We start from the raw sequence: 22,500 nt of genomic DNA, 5'->3' as shown, positions 1-22,500 counted from the left end.
CGACCTGCGGCGAGGTGCGATCGCCCGGTCTACCCTCCGCGTGGGTACTTAGGTAGGTCGAATTTGGCGAGCAACCCTATCCCACGCGGGGGCTGATTGGCTCGATCGCGGTGAGACCGAAAGGTCCACCCGTGACTGGTTCCCGGCGTTAGTCCGAGAGGGTCACGACTGGATTGTCCGTCCGGTGGGCGACGTGCCGCGATTCGAGTTACGTGGCCGTCAGCACGCCGGCGGGCGCGAAGACCGCAACAATATATATATATATATATATATATATATATATATATATATATATATATATATATATATTTCTATATATATATATATATATATATATATATATATATATATATATATATATATATATATATATATATATATATGTATATACCCATATATATATATATATGTATATACCCATATATATATATATATATGTATATACCCATATATATATATATATATATATATATATATATACCCATATATATATATATATATATATATATATATATATATATATATATATATATATATATATATATATATATATATATATATATATATATATATATATATATATATATATATATATATAGTGGGGGTCCCAAAGGCTTTGCCCCAATCCTGTCATCCAGTGAGCTGCCCTGCGGAGGGTAGCTGCACAGGAGGTACTCCCAAAGAGTGGGTTTTCAGATTTTTTTGCATTTTTAGAATGTTTCACAGGGTGAAGGCTTTTTCAGTGGCTGGAGTGAAAATCCTGCCACCAACCTCCTAATAAAAAAGTAACCCAACTGCAGGAGGACGTACGTCCGCAGACACAGTTGGGCACTAGATATGGATGGCCGTTGGCTCACAAGGACCTCCTCCACCCTTTAAGCACCAGGCACACGATGGGTGGAGCCTGTCAAAATTCAAAGGGATACAAAACATGTGCTGTTCCACTTGGCAGAGGTATGCACTCTACCGAGTGCCGTTCTGCTTTGTGCTGTTTTGCCAAGTGTCGCTCTCTGGGTGATTTTTCATGTGTCTGTCTGTTTGTTTGTCCGCACAGAACTTTTGTGTTTTTCTCTGCAACTGCTTGTCGGATTGAGACGAAATTTTTACCATAGGTGCAACTACTCATTTAGAATGACTTAAAAATAATTATGATGTCATAGGTCACGTGGTGCTGCAGCCAGGTTGGAAAAACGGAAAATCTTTGGACCGCTGCATCTTTGAAACCACATCAAGAAAAAAATTGAACCTTGGCACACAGTAAGTACTCATCTTGGGCAATAAGTGTGATTTTTATGACATCATCGGTGCCTTCATTATGACGTCATAATTGCATATGGAGAATGCTACATCTCATCAGCATGAACATTTTTGAGGGTCATGCAGGGATAATATGAGTGGGAGAGGAGATTGGGACCATACTCTGTGCAGAGCGCTGGTGCTGCTTAAGCAGTCTCCTCGGCTATTGGGCACAATCCTGGATGGGTCGCCACTCCGACACAGTATACCAGCATGCTGGTATACCAGAATTTTTTCCTCAAAACGGTATGTTCATTTAATGAGCGAAGATGCGTTGTCCAATCTTCAAATGTACATGAGGCCTCAAAAACAATCTGAGCTACATGCAGAGAAAAATATGGTGGTGATTTCAGGATGGCTGGAGGGAGTGGCCTGTAGAATGGGCGGTGCTTATGACCCACTGACAGACAGAAGGACAGACCCACAGACACGAACTCAGCTATATATATATATATATATATATATATATATATATATATATATATATATATATATATATATATATATATATATATATATATATATATATATATATGATAATTCTCTATATTCATTCGTATGCTTGCTTTTTCTTTTCTTTTATATCTATATTCCTCTCTTTCATTATCTATCTCTCTCAGGAGAAATGAATTCTTGCAGAATTTTTTTCCGTGAGGCTCACTTGGCTGCATCTGGATGGGTTTGAGGGTTGTGGATTAGCGGTTGAAACCCGAATCCTATCCACGTTCCTCCTGATGACACCATCTTTGCTCATAATTATTCGGGTTCCTTCTTTGTCTTTCATTTCAATATGACAAAAAATGTCAGCTTTGTGCCTTCACTATACTTTCAAATTCTTAACAGGGATTAACACTCTTTTGTCAACTCTCAGTTGATAAAACCTTTCATTTAAATGTACAAAAGTCCAGGTCAGCTCGATACAGTGAAAAGTTAATGAGAGAAGCAGATTCCAGGAATAGGAATAGGGGAAACCATGACATACTGATGTCTATAGTCATATTTCAGGAAAGATTAGAAGATGACTCTAGAGATTCAGGGAGATAATTCCATCGGCAGGGGATGAGGCAGCAAAAAGAGGTCAGCAGTTACCCCTGATTTGGGGAGAGCAACAAGTTATGGATTTCTGGCTGAGTGCAAAGAGAGATTAATGACAGGAGGACAGTTTGGAAAAGATCGAATATGAGGGTTAAAATGTGCTAGTAGGTATCATAGCCACAATGCTCAAGATACCTGTCGAAAAAGGCAGTATTCTGGAACTGCCATTCACCTCCACCTTATTCTCCATATCGGATGTATACACCTGTGGAACATTCACACATTATAACTGCAGTATTAGGAAATGTAATACCAAAAAATGCATTCCTTGCTGTTATGTCTTATTAATCAAGAGGAAAGCAGTTTTCCGATATTCATCCTGAGATAAGACTTGGTTAAATGAACAGCAGAGGCATTCCTTAAAATCATTGCGAATTCACTCCCACCCTGCCTTCCCCTCCCAACGGGGAGGTATTGGACGAAGCTATCATATTAATTGTTGTTAACATCAACTTTCCACCTAAGTTTGCTCTTTATGGCCTGGAGAGGGTCCCAGGTAGTTGTTTAGGATGGCAGTGATGTGCTGCTGTTGTTAAATCACCTCGCGACAATGGTGCAGAGGATATCAAGTCAGAATAATTGCATATACAAAAGGCAAACTTAGGCTCATTGGAGAACTTGACAAAACAGGAATTAAAGGTTGGCAGCAATGGAATGGAAGAACACAGGTGGACATGGAACACAAAAATAAAAAAAAAATTTTTGCATAATTCTTGAAGACTTGCTGGAGTATTGTGTCTAGTGCCTTGGAAGAGGAGTTCTTACAGTGGAAAAATGCAATCGATAAGATGTGATCATCGTCTCGAAGGGCAGAGAATCACCCAAGGAGAAGTTTGATATCTTGCAATTTAAAACACGAGAAAGTGAGAGCTCATAAAATGTCACCACAGCAAAACTTTCCTAATTTATTCAAAATAACTGATCATACATAAATCCTGGTCTATACAGAGTGCTGGTGCTGCCAAAGCAATTTCCATGATGAGGGTTACAATCCTGGAAAGGTCACCACTCCAATACAGGAAGTTAGGTCAATAATTTGGAATTTGTTTAGGGTACCGGCAATTGCTTGCCTACTCTTTGCGAAGAACACCATGGGATCTTTAACACCTATCAACTAATGCGAGCAGGTGGGTCGCCCAGTTTAACATCCATTGGAGGGACGGCACATACATTGATGAATCATCTTGCCTGTGAAACATCAGGATGACAGGTTATAGCTGGGTCGGGATTCGAACACATGCTTGGCACCTTAGAGGCCAGTGCGTGTACTTCGAAATCGAGGCCATCCTGTCAGCCCTCAAAATAACATCAAACGCGAATAATAAAATGTACAATTTGACAAGGGAAGTTTCAAATATTTCATGAACAAGCATGTATGCAAACAAGCAAAAATAGCCAACATATAGTAGCACAGTGAGATATTGTGTTCCACCTGTTAAGCCTCACCAAGGGACACAAAGAACCAACAAGATAAAGAAATGGCATCAATGCAAACTCGAATCTTACCACTTCAAAATTGTCTGTCAGGAGAGTGACACCGTAGATACAGGATTCTCGTTTTCCACAAATGCGTATGTCGACGATCACATCAAGCTTTTGAAATCCCGCATCAGACTGCAATTAGAGTGTCAGGGCTGTTCAACCTCATGTACTTACAAGCACACATCAACAAATACATTCCCTATTCCAGCCCACCTTTTCGTTTTATGAATATTTTATCACACAAATCAAATCACAAGAATACACCAGGACGTTAGATGACAGAGGAGGTTATTTGGGCAATCAAGCAGACCGATGCAACACTAACAGTCCACAACATGGCAATGCAATCTAACAGGTTCACAAATTCAAATCACGAATGGAGAAGGAAAAGAGTTGTGGACGGGAGGGGGGGGTGTTGGAGGAGTGGGGATGAGAACAATGGAGCAATACACACACTGTATATTGTTGCGGTTGTGGAAATTCGCAAACCACCATTCAGGTCCCGTAGGTGAGATATCTCTGTAAGTACATGTGTAGTTAGCCCCAAACCCGTTGTTTAGAGGGAATAAATGTGATTAATTCGGGCTGCGACGCTTTGAGATAGCGGTTTTTCTGTTCTATCTTTATTTTGAACCAACCACGTCTCAACAGCCATCACACAACAACCACCAACTACAACGCCGCTTCACAACAACAACGCCAACAGCCACGATCTTTACCTTCACAACTCGCTCCCGCAAACATCGCATCACCGCCATTTCAAACGGCACCATGGCCATAAACCACCACCATAAACCCTCCACCACCTTCACCTCTCTCATTCTGCGGCCATTACCGCACCACATGTGAGCACCGAGCGTCGGGCTGTCCTGGGCTCGTACAAGATACACGGCGAGCCGCGATTGCAAAATGCGGCCTTTCCGAGGAGAATTTGGATCAGGAATGCTACACGCCCACTTCTGATCCGTCCAATCAGCAAGCACGGGGCGGTTTGGCCCCGCCTCCAGGCGCGTCTGTGTGGAATCGAGATATGCAAATTCTAGAATCAGGGGAGATTCACGCCCCTTTTTCTCCGTCCAATGGGCGAGCGTGACTCCGCCCCCGAGCTCTTCCGGATCCGGTAATTTGCATATGGGTTCTCCTGCCAGCCTACAAAGCGCCGAGCGCAAGGCGAATCTGGGTAGAGTCAGTTTTGGAAGAGTGGCAGAAAAGCGAAGAGAGTTTTGGGGCAGAGAGAAAGAAGAGTTGTTGCGCAAGAGTTGTTGTTGCGAGGCAGTCAAGTCGGGTTGGAGCGTGGAGTGGAGTCGGGAGGCGAGGGCGTCCAGGTGGTTTTCTGCAGTCGACTGAGGAGAATTGGGGGAAGAGTCCGAGGAGCTCGGGCCCGAGGAAAGGAAGACGGCGGTCGGCGACGAGGTCGCAGTGGAATCGTTCGTCACGGGACCCAAGCAAGCCAGCTATACTCTTTCCCCAGAGCATCAACAATTCCCCCTTTCCCCCGTGCTGAGATAGTGCCAAAAGGGGGCCCCGTTCCCACCCCACTCCAAGCGGTGCCAACGAAACCCGCGAAGGAGCACGAAATTGGGGCACCGCCGCGCTGCCACATTTGCGGCTCATCACGAAGACGCTGGTAGGACCCACCCGGTCTCGCGGACCTGACCGCTCCTTCAGGTCCCGCGCAAATATTGGCCCACAGGCCCCGTCTGCCCCCTTGTCTTTGAGGGTGGCCTTTTCTTTTGCTTTTGAGTAAATGTGTTGTTGGCGCCGTCTGTAAAGTAAAACTGTGTAAGTGTTGCCGTGTGTACGCGTATTCGGTTGTAGATCTGCATTGTTGTGTTTCTTTTGTTGCAATTGCTTTATGTGCATTCTGTTTGGCTGTATATGTGTGCTCTCCGTGTGCCGCGGAATAAATGTGCATTATGTTGAACTGTTTTCCCATTTCGCTTCGTCTTTTCTTTAATTGAATCTCCATCTTGCTTCACGTAACGGGTTCGTCGTGGGCTTAATATGCCCGATAATTAATCGGAACCGTCGAGGCCGACGATAACACCGCTCGGTTATCCCGATAGCACGGAACGGATCGCTTAAGCGGCCCGTGTCTGGAGTCGACCTGCGGCGAGGTGCGATCGCCCGGTCTACCATCCGCATGGGTACTTAGGTAGGTCGAGTTTGGCGAACAACCCTATCCCACGCGGGTGGCCGATTGGCACGATCGTGGGGAGGCCGAAAGGCCCACCCATGACTAGCTCCCGGCGTTAGTCCGAGAGGGTCACGACAGAATTGTCCGTCCGGTGGGCGACGTGCCGCGATTCGAGTCACGTGGCCGTTCGCACGCCGGCGGGCGCGAATTCGCAACAATATACACACACACACACACACACACACACACACACACACACACACACACACACACACACACACACACACACACACACACACACACACACACACACACACACACACACACACACACACACGAGCCGAAGCCCCGTCACAGATGGATTCCGTTCATTCTTACCAGCTTACCCATACTTGAGGGACATGGACTGGACAGGGCGTGCTTGCCCCCGCCTACTGATCTCCCGCCCCTGCCCCATTCCCCCCCACCTTCAATTTGCTTACCCGCGCCCAAAAAATTAATTACCCCGGCCCCACCTCTTCACTCCCGGATCCCCGTCTCTTGATTCCCCGCCCCACTTGCCCCCGTCCCCCTGTCCACCCCCTCACACTCAACCCCGCCTAATTCACCTCATCCCCCGCCCCATTTCCCCCCGTTTCCTGCTTTGAATTTGCTTACCCCCGCCCAAAAATTTGCTTACCTTGCCCCCCCCCTCTTCACCCCCCGCCCCCCGCCTCTTCACTCCCTGCCCCCGTCTCTTCATCCCCTGCCCCCGCCTCTTCAATTCTCGCCCCCATCTCAACGAAAAGTGTTTATTCTGCTTCAGAGTTGAAGGTTGACTGTTGCCACTATGTGCGATGCACTCTTACAGGTACGAAGTTTCTTTCAGTCCAAGTCACAGTACCAAGAAAAACGTGACGCGACCGCGAGGATGAGCACAAAATTGGTCCTTCAGTATTAATATAAAGATGGAAGATACAATGTTTCTTGTTACATTTTTTTGTGTCAAATTCACATTCTGAGGTAGTCAGCAAGTGCAGAAGAGGGTTTTACATTGCAGACGCTATTTTCGAGGAGTGTAATTACACCTCTCAGCGGTAACGGTCTGTCGACGGCAGACGTAATGACGTCACCGAATGACCGATGATGTCATGACGTCCTGACGCCTCTCAGCGGTGACGTCACACGTCGCCATGTAAACGAATGTAAAACGAAAAGTGTTTATTCTGCTTCAGATTTGAAAGTTGACTATTGCCACTATGTGCGATGCACTCTTACAGGTACGAAGTCTCTTTCAGTCCAGGTCACAGTACCGAGATAAACGTGATGCGACCACCAGGAGGAGCACAAAATTGGCCCTTCAGTATTAATATATATATATATATATATATATATATATATATATATATATATATATATATATATTTGTATATATATTTGTATATATATTTGTATACATACAGGGTACCCCACAGAAAACCAGGAAATTTGGTACAGTTTATTTAAAACAAAACAAAAGCAAACTTCGATGTAGTGTAAAACAAAGATGCACTTTATTATATGTTAGTTAATTGATATGGTAAAATACGGCAAAATAAATCTCAAAATCTCAAATTTCCTGGTTTTCTGTGAGCACCATATATATATATATATATATATATATATATATATATATATATATATATATATATATATATATATATATATATATATATATATATATATATATATATATATATATATACATACCTATATCCATATTATTGGAATGCACTTGTAGAAATAAAATATATATCCATAGATACATACATACAAAACATGTAATTTTTTTTTTAATTCCCCCCAAAATGTATTTTTATTTTTGAATTTAATTTTCCATTTTAACATTAAAAAAAAAATTTTTGTAGAGAGGAACACTCTTGTCAGGCAGAGATGTCAAAAAGCCACGAGACAAGTTTCGAGCAAGTCTCAGGTCACAGTTTGTTACTTCATCTTGTGTAAAGTCTCACATTTATTTCTACGACGATGTACACTCCCCACTCCCACACCCAGCTCCTTCGAAGCTTTCAGTTTTTCTTTTGTAAGAGTTTCTTTCTGTATCCATCTTGACCACACCACACATCTTTCCCAACCCCCATTCCTCCCCACATGCATTATTTGTCCAAGTCCCTCTCTATTTCTCCTTCAACCTTGCTGGTTGTACCCCCCCCCCTCTGATGTTTTTGTTCTGTTGCATTCTGATCTGTTCAGTGTTGCCGCTTTTCCACGAGTCTTGACTTTGTGTTAACAAAAAAATACAAAAAAAATTACTGTTCAAGGAAAAAAAAAATCCTTCCTTCTTGTGATTTTCAAGATTGCTGTATTACAGCAATGAGCAATCTCAAAGCTCCATTCTCTAAAACATGTCATCGACACAAAATAGAGACAGACAGAAAGATAGTCAAGCTTGTAAATGCAGGTAGATTGACAAAGAAAAATTACCTTTACAAACCAGTACAAGCAGTTTCCAGTGAAGGAATACTCATAATCATCGAAGGTGGTCACATGCGATCCTCCTTCCAATTTGCAATTCTTAGGACAAGACCTTTGGTCACATTTCCATGTGCCCTTCGTGCACACACTGCATCAGTTGTCGTCAGTATGGTTTTCGAGAAATTTGAGATTAAATTCTCAAACACTTTGAAAAATGAGATTCGGGAGTGGGGTTGGCTGATGGGGGTTACAAAGTGGACCTCATTTCTCAATCTAAGTATTATACAGTCTTTGCATCCAATAGAAACAAGTTCATTTCCAACAACAAGCATTCTTGCTGATATGAAATATCCTTACGATACGAAAAATTACGATATGAAACAAATTCTATGTTGACAATAACTTACCAGCTCTGACAGTGCAACTCAATTGTCTGATTCACGTTGTAGACTTCACCTTTGTGTCTGCAGGAGCATTGGCTTTTCTTGACACATCCCCTTTTTTGAATGTCATCATACACGGTTCCTATGGTCATACGCAAAACATCAGATACATCGTCATATGGGGAAAAAACATACAAATGCATTAAATGCATATCGGTGTGAAGTCCTTGGTGGTTTGGGTGGCATTTTGTAAATTAGATTATGGATTACAAAACTTTTTTTATATCGCGAATCAAGGCTCATGGAAAAGTTAGAACACAGAACGGATCAGGATGAAACATAGCAAAAGGAACCTGAAAAGCAGAACAAGAAGGGGGAAATATTTTATCCAAGTGATAAAATAGATGGATGGACAAGCAAGGGATGTGGGTAATGACGAGGGGTCGGGAAGAACACAAGGGGTGGACAAGATTGATAAGATAGAAGTAAAATAAGGACAAGAAGTAAAACTCAAAAAAAGCATCTTTTATTACATGCTGTTGCTGTTGCTGTTGTTGTCATCATAGGTATGGTTGTTGTTGTTTGTCTGCTCATTCCGTGCTCCATTATATCTTTTTCTATTGCTTTGAGAAGTATTACGATATATGATTTTATGTGCTCCTTTAGTGTCCATCATGCTTAATTTAAAGGGTCCCTGATGTCATAGAATCATACAAAGGGTACTGATGGAACTGCGACACTAACTTTCAAGTCCACCAAAAGGAATTTTCACTTTCTGCACTGTTGTTGTTGATTGTTTTGTTGTTGTTGTCGGGGTTATTGTTGGAGTCAATGTTTGAAATGTACACCCATTGGTCGGACAGCTGCTAGACCACACCCACATCTGTCGCTTGACTCCACCCACCATGGGGCCCAAACAAAATGATGTGGCTGCAATCTTGGCTTTCTGGTGGGCCTAACACATTCGGCCTATCGGCCTCCACTGATTATTATACACTGTCTGGTGTTGTTGCGTCAGATTTCCATTGGCTTTGTTTGAGTCGAGTGTTAATTACGATGAGGGACCCCAAAAATTGATTCATGTATTGAATAAAAATGATTAGTGAGGTTTAATCAAGCCCATATGCGCCTCGCTAAAAAGATAATGAATGGGCCTCATATTAGGGTTAAACAACCCATGACCGTGTGATGAATCAGCTTGTTCTGATATAACCATTGGTGGAGGGTGACATGGATAAATGTGTGCTTCCCATGATTTTTTCAATGGTTATTTTTAATAGTTATTTCCCCAACTGGCAGGGTGAAAATGAGGGATTAGGGGGAAGGGGCCATGGTCCCCTTCCTGAAGTGGTATGGTCATGGGGAGCACAACCCCATGAGAAATTTCTGTCCTGATGCATTGTACCATATTTGGTCTGCATTGCTCAGATAGTTACGGAGAAGAATATGTTTTAGTAAAAATGAGGGATTTGGGGAGTGGACCTGTGGCTCTCTTTCCGGGGGAGATACGGCCATGAAGAGCAAAACACAACTTAAGGTTACGGCATGGTTCCGATGCCTGGTGGTGAGTTTAGTCTGGATCTGTCTGGCAGTTTCTGAGATTTAAAAAATAAAATACCAATATTTGGGGCAAAACCCCCCTTTTACACCCTTTATAAGTGGCGCATCGAGATTTGGAGCATACCCCACGATACCTTGCTGTCCTGATGCATCGTACCAAATTTGGTCCATATCGGTCAAGTAGTTTGTGAGGAGAAGATGTTTTAGTCAAATGTTAACGGACGTACATACATATACGGACAGACGGATGGCCAGACACCCGGACCTATGAGCTTATTTCAGAGAAATAACCTAAAAACAAAATAAATTACCTAATTGTGTGACTCCTTCCTCACCTCTCCCCAAGCATTATGTTCATTATTTTTCGTTATCCCTTCACTTCCCTCTCCTCCCAAAACTTTTTTTCCTTTTGCTACTCCTCCTCTTCTTCCCTCCCTTTCTTCCTTAACCTCCGGCCTTCCCTTCCGTTTCTCAATCAATTATGTTTGATACAACTCTTCACCTGGCCCCATTTTCATAATATTTAGGGGGCTCATATGACGTTTTTTTTGCTAAAAGCTAGCAAGGTCAAGATTGAAAAATAAATAAACTGATATATACCCTCGGTAGTAAATTGCTATGGAGTAAGTCGATTCAAAACACATTTTTTCCCCTCTCTTTCTGAGTTTTGTCTTTTTACAGTGGTAATGAAGGAAGTATACGAAAGGTATAAATATTCAAGTCCTGAGGCTTTGATGTTTTTTTGCATTGAGGCTTGTTGAGTCCAGCAAAAGGTATTGCAATGGTTCCTATATTACAGTCCAGGACTTGAAAACTTGAAGCAAAGAGTTGACATGCATTCTCACCTTCTGGACAGACGCACCCTGATACGGGTGGTTCTACACAGATATTTGAAGATTTGGGGTTGGAACAAGTTTCCTGGCAAGAAGCATCTGATGAGCTGTATTGTTGGCCTTCAGGGCAGCTGACAGCTGTGAGTACAGCAAACAGTTGAAATTAATATTTTAGTGCACTAATAAGTTAATGCCCTACCATTGATGAGTTGAGCACCATTGCCACTGCCCTAAAAATTTCATGCAAGTGATGGCGGAGGAGGAATGGCATCTTATCACACCTTTCCTCTATTTTACAATTTACCTTCTAAGAATCTAAGTGTCGGACCACTCACAGCAATATTGTGGAGGCAGGCTGTTCACGAAATACCCTTGATGAGCACAGGAGCGATTTGCTTCTGCAATAGTGTCACAGAGAGCACAACTCGAGTTCTGCAGGCACTCTTTGTAGACTTGCAGATCATCCTTCAAATTGCAGGCATCTTCCAACAGCCTCGGCTCCAATGTTTTCCTGACATCCTTTAGAGGACATGTCTTGTTAAGCAAATCAACAAGGAAATCCCCCTGCAGGCACAAACACACCAAATTGTGACTGATTAGAAATTGTCAGGAATCACCATTTTAACAAACTCGTGTGGCACCAACGACTTGATGCTGGAAATTTATTTTCAGACTATTCTACATCTCCTTCTTCGATCTTCTTCGAAGGCGGCCGCTTCCCACGCTGCGTTTTAAAAGCTGTTCATTGGTTATTTTACATTTTCATTTGACTTTTATTGATGAAATATAATCTCCTTCCTCAAGTGAATTTAAGTTGATAAACTGTTCGATTGAATCAATATGGTGTGATGTAGCACAGACATGATGAGCTGAATGGCCGCCTCCTGCGTCAAAGTTCCTTTAGTGTTTCGTTGTGTGTATCCGATGGACCCGAATAGTCATGTGAGCCTGCGTTATAAGAGCTCCGTCCTCAGGGCATTACAAACTACCATTCGGAGGTGCGTGACAATACTTCCTGTTGTAAGTAGCTGTATAATCCGATGTTTAAACAGATTTTTATATGATTTTCTCATTCTCTTCATACCTTTGTGATGTTACACTTTGTTTCTTCGTCAGCCAACATGTCTTCACATTTATTTGCATCATTCACTGTATGATGTGCAACATAGTCCAAATCTAGAGGAAGATCACAAAGAGTTGTCTCGATCAGTTCCCACTCAAATGTGTGTGTGTGTGTGTGTGTGTGTGTGTGTGTGTGTGTGTGTGTGTGTGTGTGTGTGTGTGTGTGTGTGTGTGTGTGTGTGTGTGTGTGTGTGTGTGTGTGTGTGTGTGTGTGTGTGTAAAATATAAAAACATAGAGGAATGAAATCTCAAAAAATACAACAAACAAGACAGGAATGACTCCACATTATGACGACTTCCATGATACGACATCACAATCCTCTTATGGATTACCATCACGACATCTTTTGGCATTTTACTTTTGTTGTGGGATGTTCACAAAATTGTTGTCCAACAGGTCTTTCCCTCTGTGCACACGGGATCTTCAACCTTAACAGAATCATCTGAACATCTCCTTTGACCTCCGTTGGGATAAGTACATTTCTGGTGTTGCTTCCAAGTGAGTTGATTGTCTTTATCGAGCGCAGAGGTATTTACCTCCTGATACTGTTTTGTACCTGTATAAGACAACTATACGTCCCCTCATGGAGTACTGTTGCCGCATTTGGGCTGGAACACCAAGCAGCCACTTATCTTCACTCGATAGGCTCCAGATACGCATCGTTAACCTGGTTGGTGCGGAGATGGGTTCAACTCTTCATCCAATCTCTCACCGTAGGTCAGTTGCCACTCTTAGTTTGTTCTACAGATATTTTCATGGCAAACGTTCTGCTGGACTTCGTAACTTGGTTGCTCCTGTACAATTGCTTGGACACGAGACTCAGTTTGCCATCTCTGCACACCCATGCACTCGAACTGATCCAAAGTGCAGAGTGAAAGGCTATGTTTTATCCCTCGTGCTGTCTCGCTTTGGAATACACTACCTGTAACGTGCTTCCCATTATCCTACGATCGACCCAGCTTTCAGAGGAATGTCAATAACAACTTCCTACACTTTTGAGGTGACATTGCATTTCACCTGACTACTTCTTCCTGTGCCTTGGATGTTTTCTTGGTATTTATCTCTTTCTTTTATTTTATTTTGCTTTATCTTTATGTTTATCTAACCTTCCCTCAGCCCCTTACCCAGAGTGGCTTTTTGCCTCGTTTGAGGCAATTTCCATTAAAAAAAAGTTATGGCAGGAATTATTAATTTGTTCAGGGTGCCGATGATAGCTCGCCGACTCTTCATGAAGGATACCATGGGATCTTAACCATCCACCGACAAATGCTGGCAGATGGGACACCGAGCTTAACATCCATCCAAGACACAGCACAGATTTATTAATCAGTCTGCCTGCGAAACACCAGGATAATAGTTTATAGCTGGGATGGGATTCAAACTAATGTTAGACAGCTTAGATGCTGGTATGCATATCTCTTGGCCATCCTGCTAACCCTCTCAATATATCTTCTTCTTCTTCTCCTCCTCTTCTCTTCATAAGGGGTGAGGTTCAATGGCACCAAGCTTATGCCCTGCCTCGACCATGATACTCCTTCACCTCCCTCTGTCCTCGGCCAACTCCTCTACTTTCCAAGCACCCCAAACTTATTGATATCCCTCCTCACACAACCCTCCCATCTCAACCATGGTTTACCTCTTTTCCTTACTCACTCACATACCTTGCTCACTCAACGTATCTGCTCTCTTTGCTATTCTCTCTTCCCCCCATTTGCACCAAGTGTCCAGCCTATCGTAGCCAGCATTTCACCAATCTACCAGACAAGCTCATCTGCACTCCAATCTCCTCCCTCAGTTCATCCATCCTCCTTCTCTCCAACCTCTTCACTCCTGCAATTTTCCTGACCCAGTTCTCATAAACCTGCAGCCTCTGTTGTTGTCTGTCAGTGCCAACTTTTCCAAACCATACAGGCAGGCCGGCATTACACATGACATCAGAACCTTCCCTTTATATTTCCCTCATATCTTTCTGTCTGCCATTAATCCCTCCATCCTCATCCACACATTCACACCCATCTGAATCGCTCTCTGCACTTCTGCTTCTGCTTTACCTTCCCTGGTTACTGTGTCCCCAGATACTCAAATCTATTTCCCTGTCTGATGTCCTTCCCCTCCAACCTGGTATCCATATATTTTGTCTGCTGCCTGACCCACATCACCTCAGTCTTCTCCACACTCATCTTCAGCCCATGTTTCCCAAATGATTTTTTCCACTCCCCTAGTACTTCCTGCATCTCCTGCCCACAACAGCCAGATCGTCCACAGACATCCTCACCATACTACCCCTCATGTTCACCGTCTTGCTTACCATGATAAACATGAGTGGGCTGAGAGTGCTTCCCAACCTCAAATGGATGTTCACACTGAACTCATCAGACATCCCAGGACCAACCATAACTCTTCCCTTTGTCCCCTTGTACATCCCTTGCACCAACCTAACTTCTGCTTCCAGCACGAACATCCACCTCAGTGTCGCCATCACCATCTCTCTCGGGACAGTGTTGTAGGCCTTTTCCAGGTCCACAAATCCCAAAGTCATTTCACCTTACATCTCCAACCTCTTCTCCACCAGCTGTCTCAGCACGAACATCCCATCGATCACCCCTACCCTTTCTAAGCCCCTGCTGCTCTTCTCTGATCGCCATCTCCACACTCTTCCTTATCCTCCCATCAAGAATCCTCTCCAGCACCTTCATTACATGACTTAGAAGCGTAAATCGCCTGTACTTCTCCGGATCTTGAGCATCACCCTTCCCCTTCCATACCACACAATTAACCCTGTCCTCAAATCCTCCGGAATGGAACCCTCTCTTATAATGCATTCAACAGCCTCTTCGTCCAACTGACTTCGACTTCTCCCAATGCAAGTATTGTCCCTGTGCCCACCTCATCAATGCCTGGCGCTCTTCCTTCCCTTCTCCAACCGCTTCAATGATGTCTACTTCCCCTCCTCTGTGATCCCCACCAATGGCATTCTCCCCCCTACACAACATGGTTACTCCAGCTCACCACTACCCCCTCCATGGTTCAACAGCTCCCCCAAATATCCTTCTCAAACCTTCAATTATGCCCCCCTAGCGGGGCAGATAACAGCAATCTTTGAGAGAAATCGTGCAAATGATACAAGCATCAAATTTGGCACATTTGTTCTCCAGGGGATTTCAATCAAATCTGCCTGATTGGCCATTTGAAAATCCAAATTTTGAAAAATTTGAAAAAAAAAAAGTCAAGATCACGAATCAATGTTGGATGCTGGCTGAGATTGGTGAATGTTTCAGAAACATCATCAAAGACATTCCAAGTCTGCCATGCAGTTTTCTTCCCTTTACCGAGGAAGGCAGACACGACGTCACATCCAGTGAACGCATGGAAGTATGGGATCCCTCTAGCTTTCTCAGGCCCTATTGCAGAAACTACCTCATGGACTAGAATCCATCGCGCCTTGGATCCTTGGCCAAAGGCAATCCACAGGGTCTCAAGACCTAGTTCCTGTAAGGATGGCAGTACAGATATTGCTATGACCAGTACGTCCGTGTCATCAGCCTTTATGCTAATGGACTTGCTACCATCCGTCGTTGCATCCCTGGCGTGTACAAATATTCGAGTGTCAGCTTCTTCATGACAACATGGAGACACAGCATCCAGTGACTTCCTTGTGTTGCTAATGGCATCTTCTCCTTTTGTGACAATGACTGTGCTTGTCGTCTGTGCTTCACACATCTTTTCCGCAAGGAAGTGAAACAGCTCAGTCTTGTTGCTGTCATCTCGAAGAAAGCTTCTCCAGTTAATTGGGGTCTTACTGGTTCCTGTCACTCTTCTTCTGATTCCTTGCCCCCTTTTCGACCTGGCCTCGGACTTCAGACTTGACTTCTTGTACACATCAAACACTACGTCCACCCTCTCGTACCTGGCACCATAGGATTCCACCTTTGGGATGTTGTCTTCTTTAGCATAGTCATCAAATATCTTTGAAGTGCGTGGAGGTCGGGCATTGATAAGTGCTGAGCCATCAATGATGACTGCATGTCCCCTTGGTTCTCTGTCTGGGATGTTCACTTGCGCTTCAAGAATTTCAGCCAGCTGTGACTTCAAATTTTTTTGAAGTTTTTTTTTCTTCAAATTTTTCAAAATTTGGATTTTCAAATGGCCAATCGGGCAGATTTGATCAGAAAGCCCTGCAGAACAGAAATGCCAAATTTGATGCTTGTATCATAATTTGCATGATTTTTCTACTATCTACTACACTAACCCCCTCTGTCACTAGCCTCCCGCCACCATCCTTAATCACCCCCCCCACCCCCCCCCAATTCATGTCCTAACTATCCTCATCTCTGTCATGAGCCTGTTTATAAATCACCTTCCTCTCACCATCCTCTTCCAACTTGTTGTACACCTCCTCCTCCATATCATTCCTCACATTTTCCACAGCTCCACTTGCTGCTTTCTTCTTTTGCTCAAAAAGGGCATCAATCCTGCATCTGATTTTCTCTCTCTCTGTCCTTGATCTTCTCTATCCTCTTCCAAACCTCCTTTTCACAAACTGCATTCGCTACTTCATCCGTCTACCCAACCTGGTTTCTATCCGTCGATGATGTACGCTTTCCTGATGTCCTTTCACACAAAACTTCTGAAATCCCCAGGAATACCTTGCCCTACTTCTTCTATCCTCCAAACCTTCTGCTTCTTCGCTAATTTGCTCACACCTGGTCCTGATCCCCTCATTGTACTCCATGAGGACGGTTTCCCAACATCGTTTTAACCTTATCTCTCAATGGTGAAGAATCGCGTTAAAAATTCTAGTCGTCAGATCTGGATCCGGATCTTCAACAAAATATAATCAATTCGTCCTTGTCACACACCCAACCTGTCCACCAAATTTCATCTGGATCCGTCCACAACATTTGGAGATATACTGTGCAAAGACAAACAAACAAAGAAACAGACAGAGATGGGTGAGAACATAACCTCCTTCACCTTCAGTGGTGGAAGTAACAAGAACACCTAAGGAACAGCTTTGTTCAAATCTGCATTTTACAGTGACACTCTTGGACACATGTTTTTTTTTACCTTAATGACAATATCAGCAAGATAAAGATCAGCTTTAAAATGCAAAACATTCGATCAAACTCCACTGATTACATCTTGGGTTGTGCAAGTCACATATTTCCTGGAGGCATCCCTTACGCAATGTGTATACAAACTCTAACATCATTAAGAGGGTGGTGAATGAGACACTAGCTTTGCTTACCTTGTCAGGAACGTTGCGTGTAAGAAACCGGCTTAGCTTTTACCTTTTATAGAGGGTTATGTAGAAGAGATTAACTGAGCTTAGTTTACCCTGTTGGGATGATATTGTGTAATAGATGAGCTCATGCTTACATGGTCAAGAGCATTGTGTGTAAAATGCTACCTTACCTGTTTTGAAGGAAGCGAACTCATCATCAGGGACGTTATTGTAGTTTCCACATAAACCACACATCTTATTCCGGTAACTGGTGCAAAGTTGAATCTATGGAAAATATATTGGAAATAAACTTGACAGAAAATTACAGAATTTTCTGAAACTTAAATGTACATCCAGGTGAAAAATATACCCCCACACACACACACACACACACACACACACACACACACACACACACACACACACACACACACACACACACACACACACACACACACACACACACACACACACACACACACACACACACACACACACACACACACACACACACACGCACGCATTTAAAGGCCATTTTCCCCGCTAAAGCGGGGGTTAGCCTTGCGGGCCCCATGACAATCTTCTCCACTTTACCCTGTTTTCTGCATCTCCCCTTCTTAATCCCCTTGCCCACATTTCCTCTTCCACCACATTTAGCCAAGTTTTTCTCGGTCTTCTCCGTCCTCTACTTCCGACTACACTCATTTCCAACACTCCTCTCACCCAGTCACTTTCATCCTTCCTGAACACATGACCCAACCATCTCAACCTGCTTCTCTTCACAACCTCCATCACAGACTCTATTCCCATCATCTTCCGCAGGTCATCATTTGTCTTCCTCTCTCTCAACGATACTCCACACATCCACCGAACCATTCGCATTTCCACTCTTTCCAGCCTTTGTTGCTGCTCCATGTTCAGTACCCATGTCTCACTCCCATAAATCATCGTACTCCTCACACATGAAGCATACACCTTTCCCTTCAGCTTCAACGATACTCCCCTCTTTGTCAGCACACCACTCAGTTCCCGAAACTTCTTCCATGCACATCTCACTCTCGCAACCATCGAAGAGTCTGATCCACCTTCTCCATTCAACATGTCTCCGAGATAGCAAAATGTTTTCACCCCTTCCAGCTTCACACCATCTCCAAGATCTAACTCAACAATTCCTTCATCTGCTGCTCCCTCGATGCACACCTTACACTTGAATGTAGCTGCCACACTGGTTAATGACCCGCTCACCCCACTACATTTTCGATGAACTCATTCAGCACACATTGTACACTGAATGGAGTTCACTCCGACACCCTTCCTGCACACAGCACATGGCCACTTCCCAGTCCTTTCCACCTCACCACATGCTTTACCACTTGCCATCACCTTCGTCTTTCCGATATTCACCTTCAAACCTTTTGCCTCCATACATTCCTTCCACTTGTTCATCTTCTCCTTCAGTCCATCCATACTCTCTGCAATCAACACCAGATCATCTGCATACAGCAGCTCCCAAGGTAAACCCTCCTTTACCCTCCGAGCCAGCACCTCCATCACAACTTCAAATAGAAGTGGACTTAGTACCGACCCCTGGTGCACTCCCACCTTCACCTCAAACTCACCACTGTTCCCATCCTTCGTCCTCACAGCTGTGCGTGCTCTCTCGTACATGGCCATCACTACTCTGATCAACCATTCCTCCACTCCTAACTTCCTCAATGCCCATGCCATTACTTCGCGTGGGACCCTATCAAATGCTTTCTCCAGATCAACAAACCCAAAAAACAACTTCTTCCTCTTCTCCATGTACTTCTCCTGCAACTGCCTTACAATAAAAATTGCATCTGTCGTTCCTCTTCCTGGCATAAATCCAAACTGCATTTCGTCAATCTTTACCTTCTTCCTTATCCTCTTCTCCAACACCCTTTCCAATACCTTCATTCCATGCTCCAATAACTTTATTGCTCTATAGGAGCCACAGTCCAGAGGGTCACCTTTCCCCTTGTACAGAGGGACGAGGGTACTCAGTTCCCAATCCAATGGAATGTGGCCTTCTTTCACCACCAGATTACAGATCTCTGTCATTCTCTTCATACCCCAACTTCCCGCTGCCTTCAACATATCTCCCACAACTCCCATCGGCCCTCCTGCTTTTCTACTCTTCATTGCTCTTCTAGCTTCCTCAACTTCCTTCTCAGTTATCTTCTCTGCTGGTCCTAAAACTGGGTTACTCTCGATGTTTCTATCCCATTCATTTTCTACATTCAACAGCCTTTCCATATATCTCTTCCATCTTCCTTTAATTCCATCTGAATCCACAACAATTTGTCCCACTTCATCCTTCAAGCAACTCACCCCCGTCACATCAAATCTCTCTCTCGCTATCTGCTTTGCAATCCGGAATACCGCTCTCTTACCCTCCTCCGAATCCAAGCATTCTCCAAACATTTTCCTATGGGCCTCCTGCGCCTTTGCAACCTCTTTCTTTGCAGCCTTCTTGGCTTCCTTATAACTTTCATGTGCTGCCTCTTCTTCCACCGTATCCTTTGCCTTTTGCCATTCCTTGAACTTCTTCCTCTTCTCTTCAATCGTCTTTCCAACTTCATCATCCCACCACCATGTTTCCGAGTGCCTCGGTGGTCCTTTTGTCCATCCACATACCTCACCAACGGCTCCCAATAGACTAGCTTTCATTGACATCCAACCACTTTCAAGCTCAACCACATCATCTTCAACCATACTCAGCCTCTCTTTTAATGCTTCCTTCACTGTCGCCTCTTTCAACCTCCACACCTTCATCCTCGGTTGGTACTTCACCCGCCGAATTCTCCGCGCACCTTTGACCCTTATATCGCAGACAACCAGGTGGTGCTGCGAAACAGTCTCCTCCCCTGGGATCACCTTTGTGTCCCGGAGGTTTCCCCTATCTCGCTGACGCACCATCAGGTAGTCAATGGTTGTCGTCAACCCACCTGACGTGTATGTAATAAGCTTATTATTCGCTTTCTGGAATTGAGTATTACAGAGCAACAAATCAGCTCCATCAGCAAACTCCAAGATCCTTTCACCTTCTCCATTTCTCACACCATATCCATAACCCCCATGGACTCCCTCAAAACCGTCTGGACTCCTTCCCACATGTCCATTCAAGTCTCCTCCAACCACAACAACTTCCTCATCTTTCACATTTTCCATCATCTTCTCCATCGCACACCAGAACATGTTCTTCTCTTCATCGCTTCGACCGACCTGCGGGGCATATCCCGAGATGACGTTCACCAAGAGATTTCCGATCAGAATTCTCACCATCATCAACCTTTCACTCACTCTAGTCACACTCACTACACTGTCTACAAACTCCTCAGAAAACATGACACCAACACCATGCACGCCTTCCGGGCATCCTTGCCACATAAACTTGTACTTCTGCCCCTGCCTTCCCTTCACCATTCTCACACCACTTCCCTTCCACCGTGTCTCCTGCACACAACATATGTCCACTCTTCTTCTGACCAATGTTTCAACCACTTCTCCAGATCTCCCTGTCATTGTCCCTACATTCCATGTACCAAACCTCAGAAACCGATCTCCACGTGGGGCATCAGACGATTGGTCATCATAAATGGAAAAATTTCCTCCCTTGCTTCGATCGGGTTCCCCACCTTGAGTTTTAACGAGAGGGGGTGAGGACCCCCACGGGGTACTTCGGGTTGTACCCTGCCCATCAGTTTTACTCATCATGGTTTCCTTTTGAGGCGATGTTTTTATGGCCGGATGCCCTTCCTGACGCCAACCCTTTTACGACATGCAGGGATACGGTGTACCTATTCTGACCGGGGTACACACCGGGAAAACCTCACACAAACGACATGGAATATTACAGCAGTTTAGTGAAGTGAAATCTGCTATACCAGAAGACAATTATAGGAAAGCTATATTCTCTTTTGTGATGCATTCCTGACATCCAAATGCAATAACTTCAGAATGGTGTAACAATATTGTGGGTTGTCTTGTTGGGACAATTATTTTTGTCCTTTTTTTCTCAAGGGGCTATGTTGCTCCATATTGTCTAAGTTATAACTGTTTCTTTTTTGAGATGTTGCACACACAAATAGACGACTTTCATAAATGACGTAATCCACCCCAGAATGCTTGGTGCATATTCGCAGAAACGCCGAGCAACAATGGTCATCGGGGCAGGGAATGTATATCGTACATGCGAGATTAAGATTGTGAACTAAAATAGCTCACAAAGCTTCTAAAATAAGCCAAAAATACTTGGAGAAGTACCTGAGAGAAAGTGGTGTGCCTCTGCACAGCGAAACATTTGGAGAACTTTCTGATCAACTCGCCAACAAAGTTCATATCGTGAAGTCCTCACTGCAAAAATTCCCGACAATGTGGGACCATGCATACCTGTGGACGGGCTGTGGACCGGCATATTCTATCCGACCTCCCCGATCGTCCCTGTCAGTGAGTGGACTTTGACTTTGAACCTTGCGGGAATAACTCATGTGAACATGACAAGCTTGGTGATTAATTTAATGGATGGCTGCAATTGAAAAGACGATTCTGTCATTACTAACATTCAGGCAACTTCCCAGAGGAGGACACCACTTCTGGTTTGGGTGATTCTTAACACCGATGGGAAGGTCATATCTGGGGGCTTGTCAGCGCACAGGGTAAGTTTAAAATGATATTTACTATTTATCATATTTGGGAGGGGGGGTGGGAATGGGAGCTGTATGGGCTGTGAAGGCCATTTTATATCTAATATCTAAAGCTCTTTCGAACCACTCACTGACTCACTCACTGATTGATATTCAAGATTGGTACCTTCCGGGTAACATAGAAAGCTGATATTTTGTGTGCCGATGGAAATCGAAGCTGGTACACCGGAAAAAAAAAATCACAGAATC

The 22,500-nt window shown here is 43.9% G+C and overlaps 1 protein-coding gene across 2 annotated transcripts in view; it reads right to left on the bottom strand.

Annotated features, from left to right (window-relative positions):
- Positions 1–22,500, bottom strand: part of LOC147030734 (uncharacterized) — a 139,125-nt gene that overhangs the window by 87,050 nt on the left and 29,575 nt on the right. For both annotated transcript variants that reach the window (XM_085875091.1, XM_085875092.1), the window contains exons 5-12: positions 17,776–17,869; positions 12,322–12,413; positions 11,573–11,801; positions 11,250–11,375; positions 8,869–8,986; positions 8,471–8,609; positions 3,898–4,005; positions 2,527–2,596 (exon numbers count right to left, since the gene is read on the bottom strand). In XM_085875091.1, coding sequence (XP_085731217.1) covers positions 2,527–2,596; positions 3,898–4,005; positions 8,471–8,609; positions 8,869–8,986; positions 11,250–11,375; positions 11,573–11,801; positions 12,322–12,413; positions 17,776–17,869 — 976 coding nt within the window. The remainder of the gene's footprint in view (positions 1–2,526; positions 2,597–3,897; positions 4,006–8,470; positions 8,610–8,868; positions 8,987–11,249; positions 11,376–11,572; positions 11,802–12,321; positions 12,414–17,775; positions 17,870–22,500) is intronic.

This window comes from Eptatretus burgeri, chromosome 3 (assembly GCF_056783735.1).
Source record: "Eptatretus burgeri isolate ZD-2024b chromosome 3, Ebu_testis_v1, whole genome shotgun sequence".
Lineage (NCBI taxonomy): Eukaryota > Metazoa > Chordata > Myxini > Myxiniformes > Myxinidae > Eptatretus > Eptatretus burgeri.
Note: the sequence above shows the minus strand (reverse complement) of the source record. Positions and strands in the feature narration are given on the sequence as shown.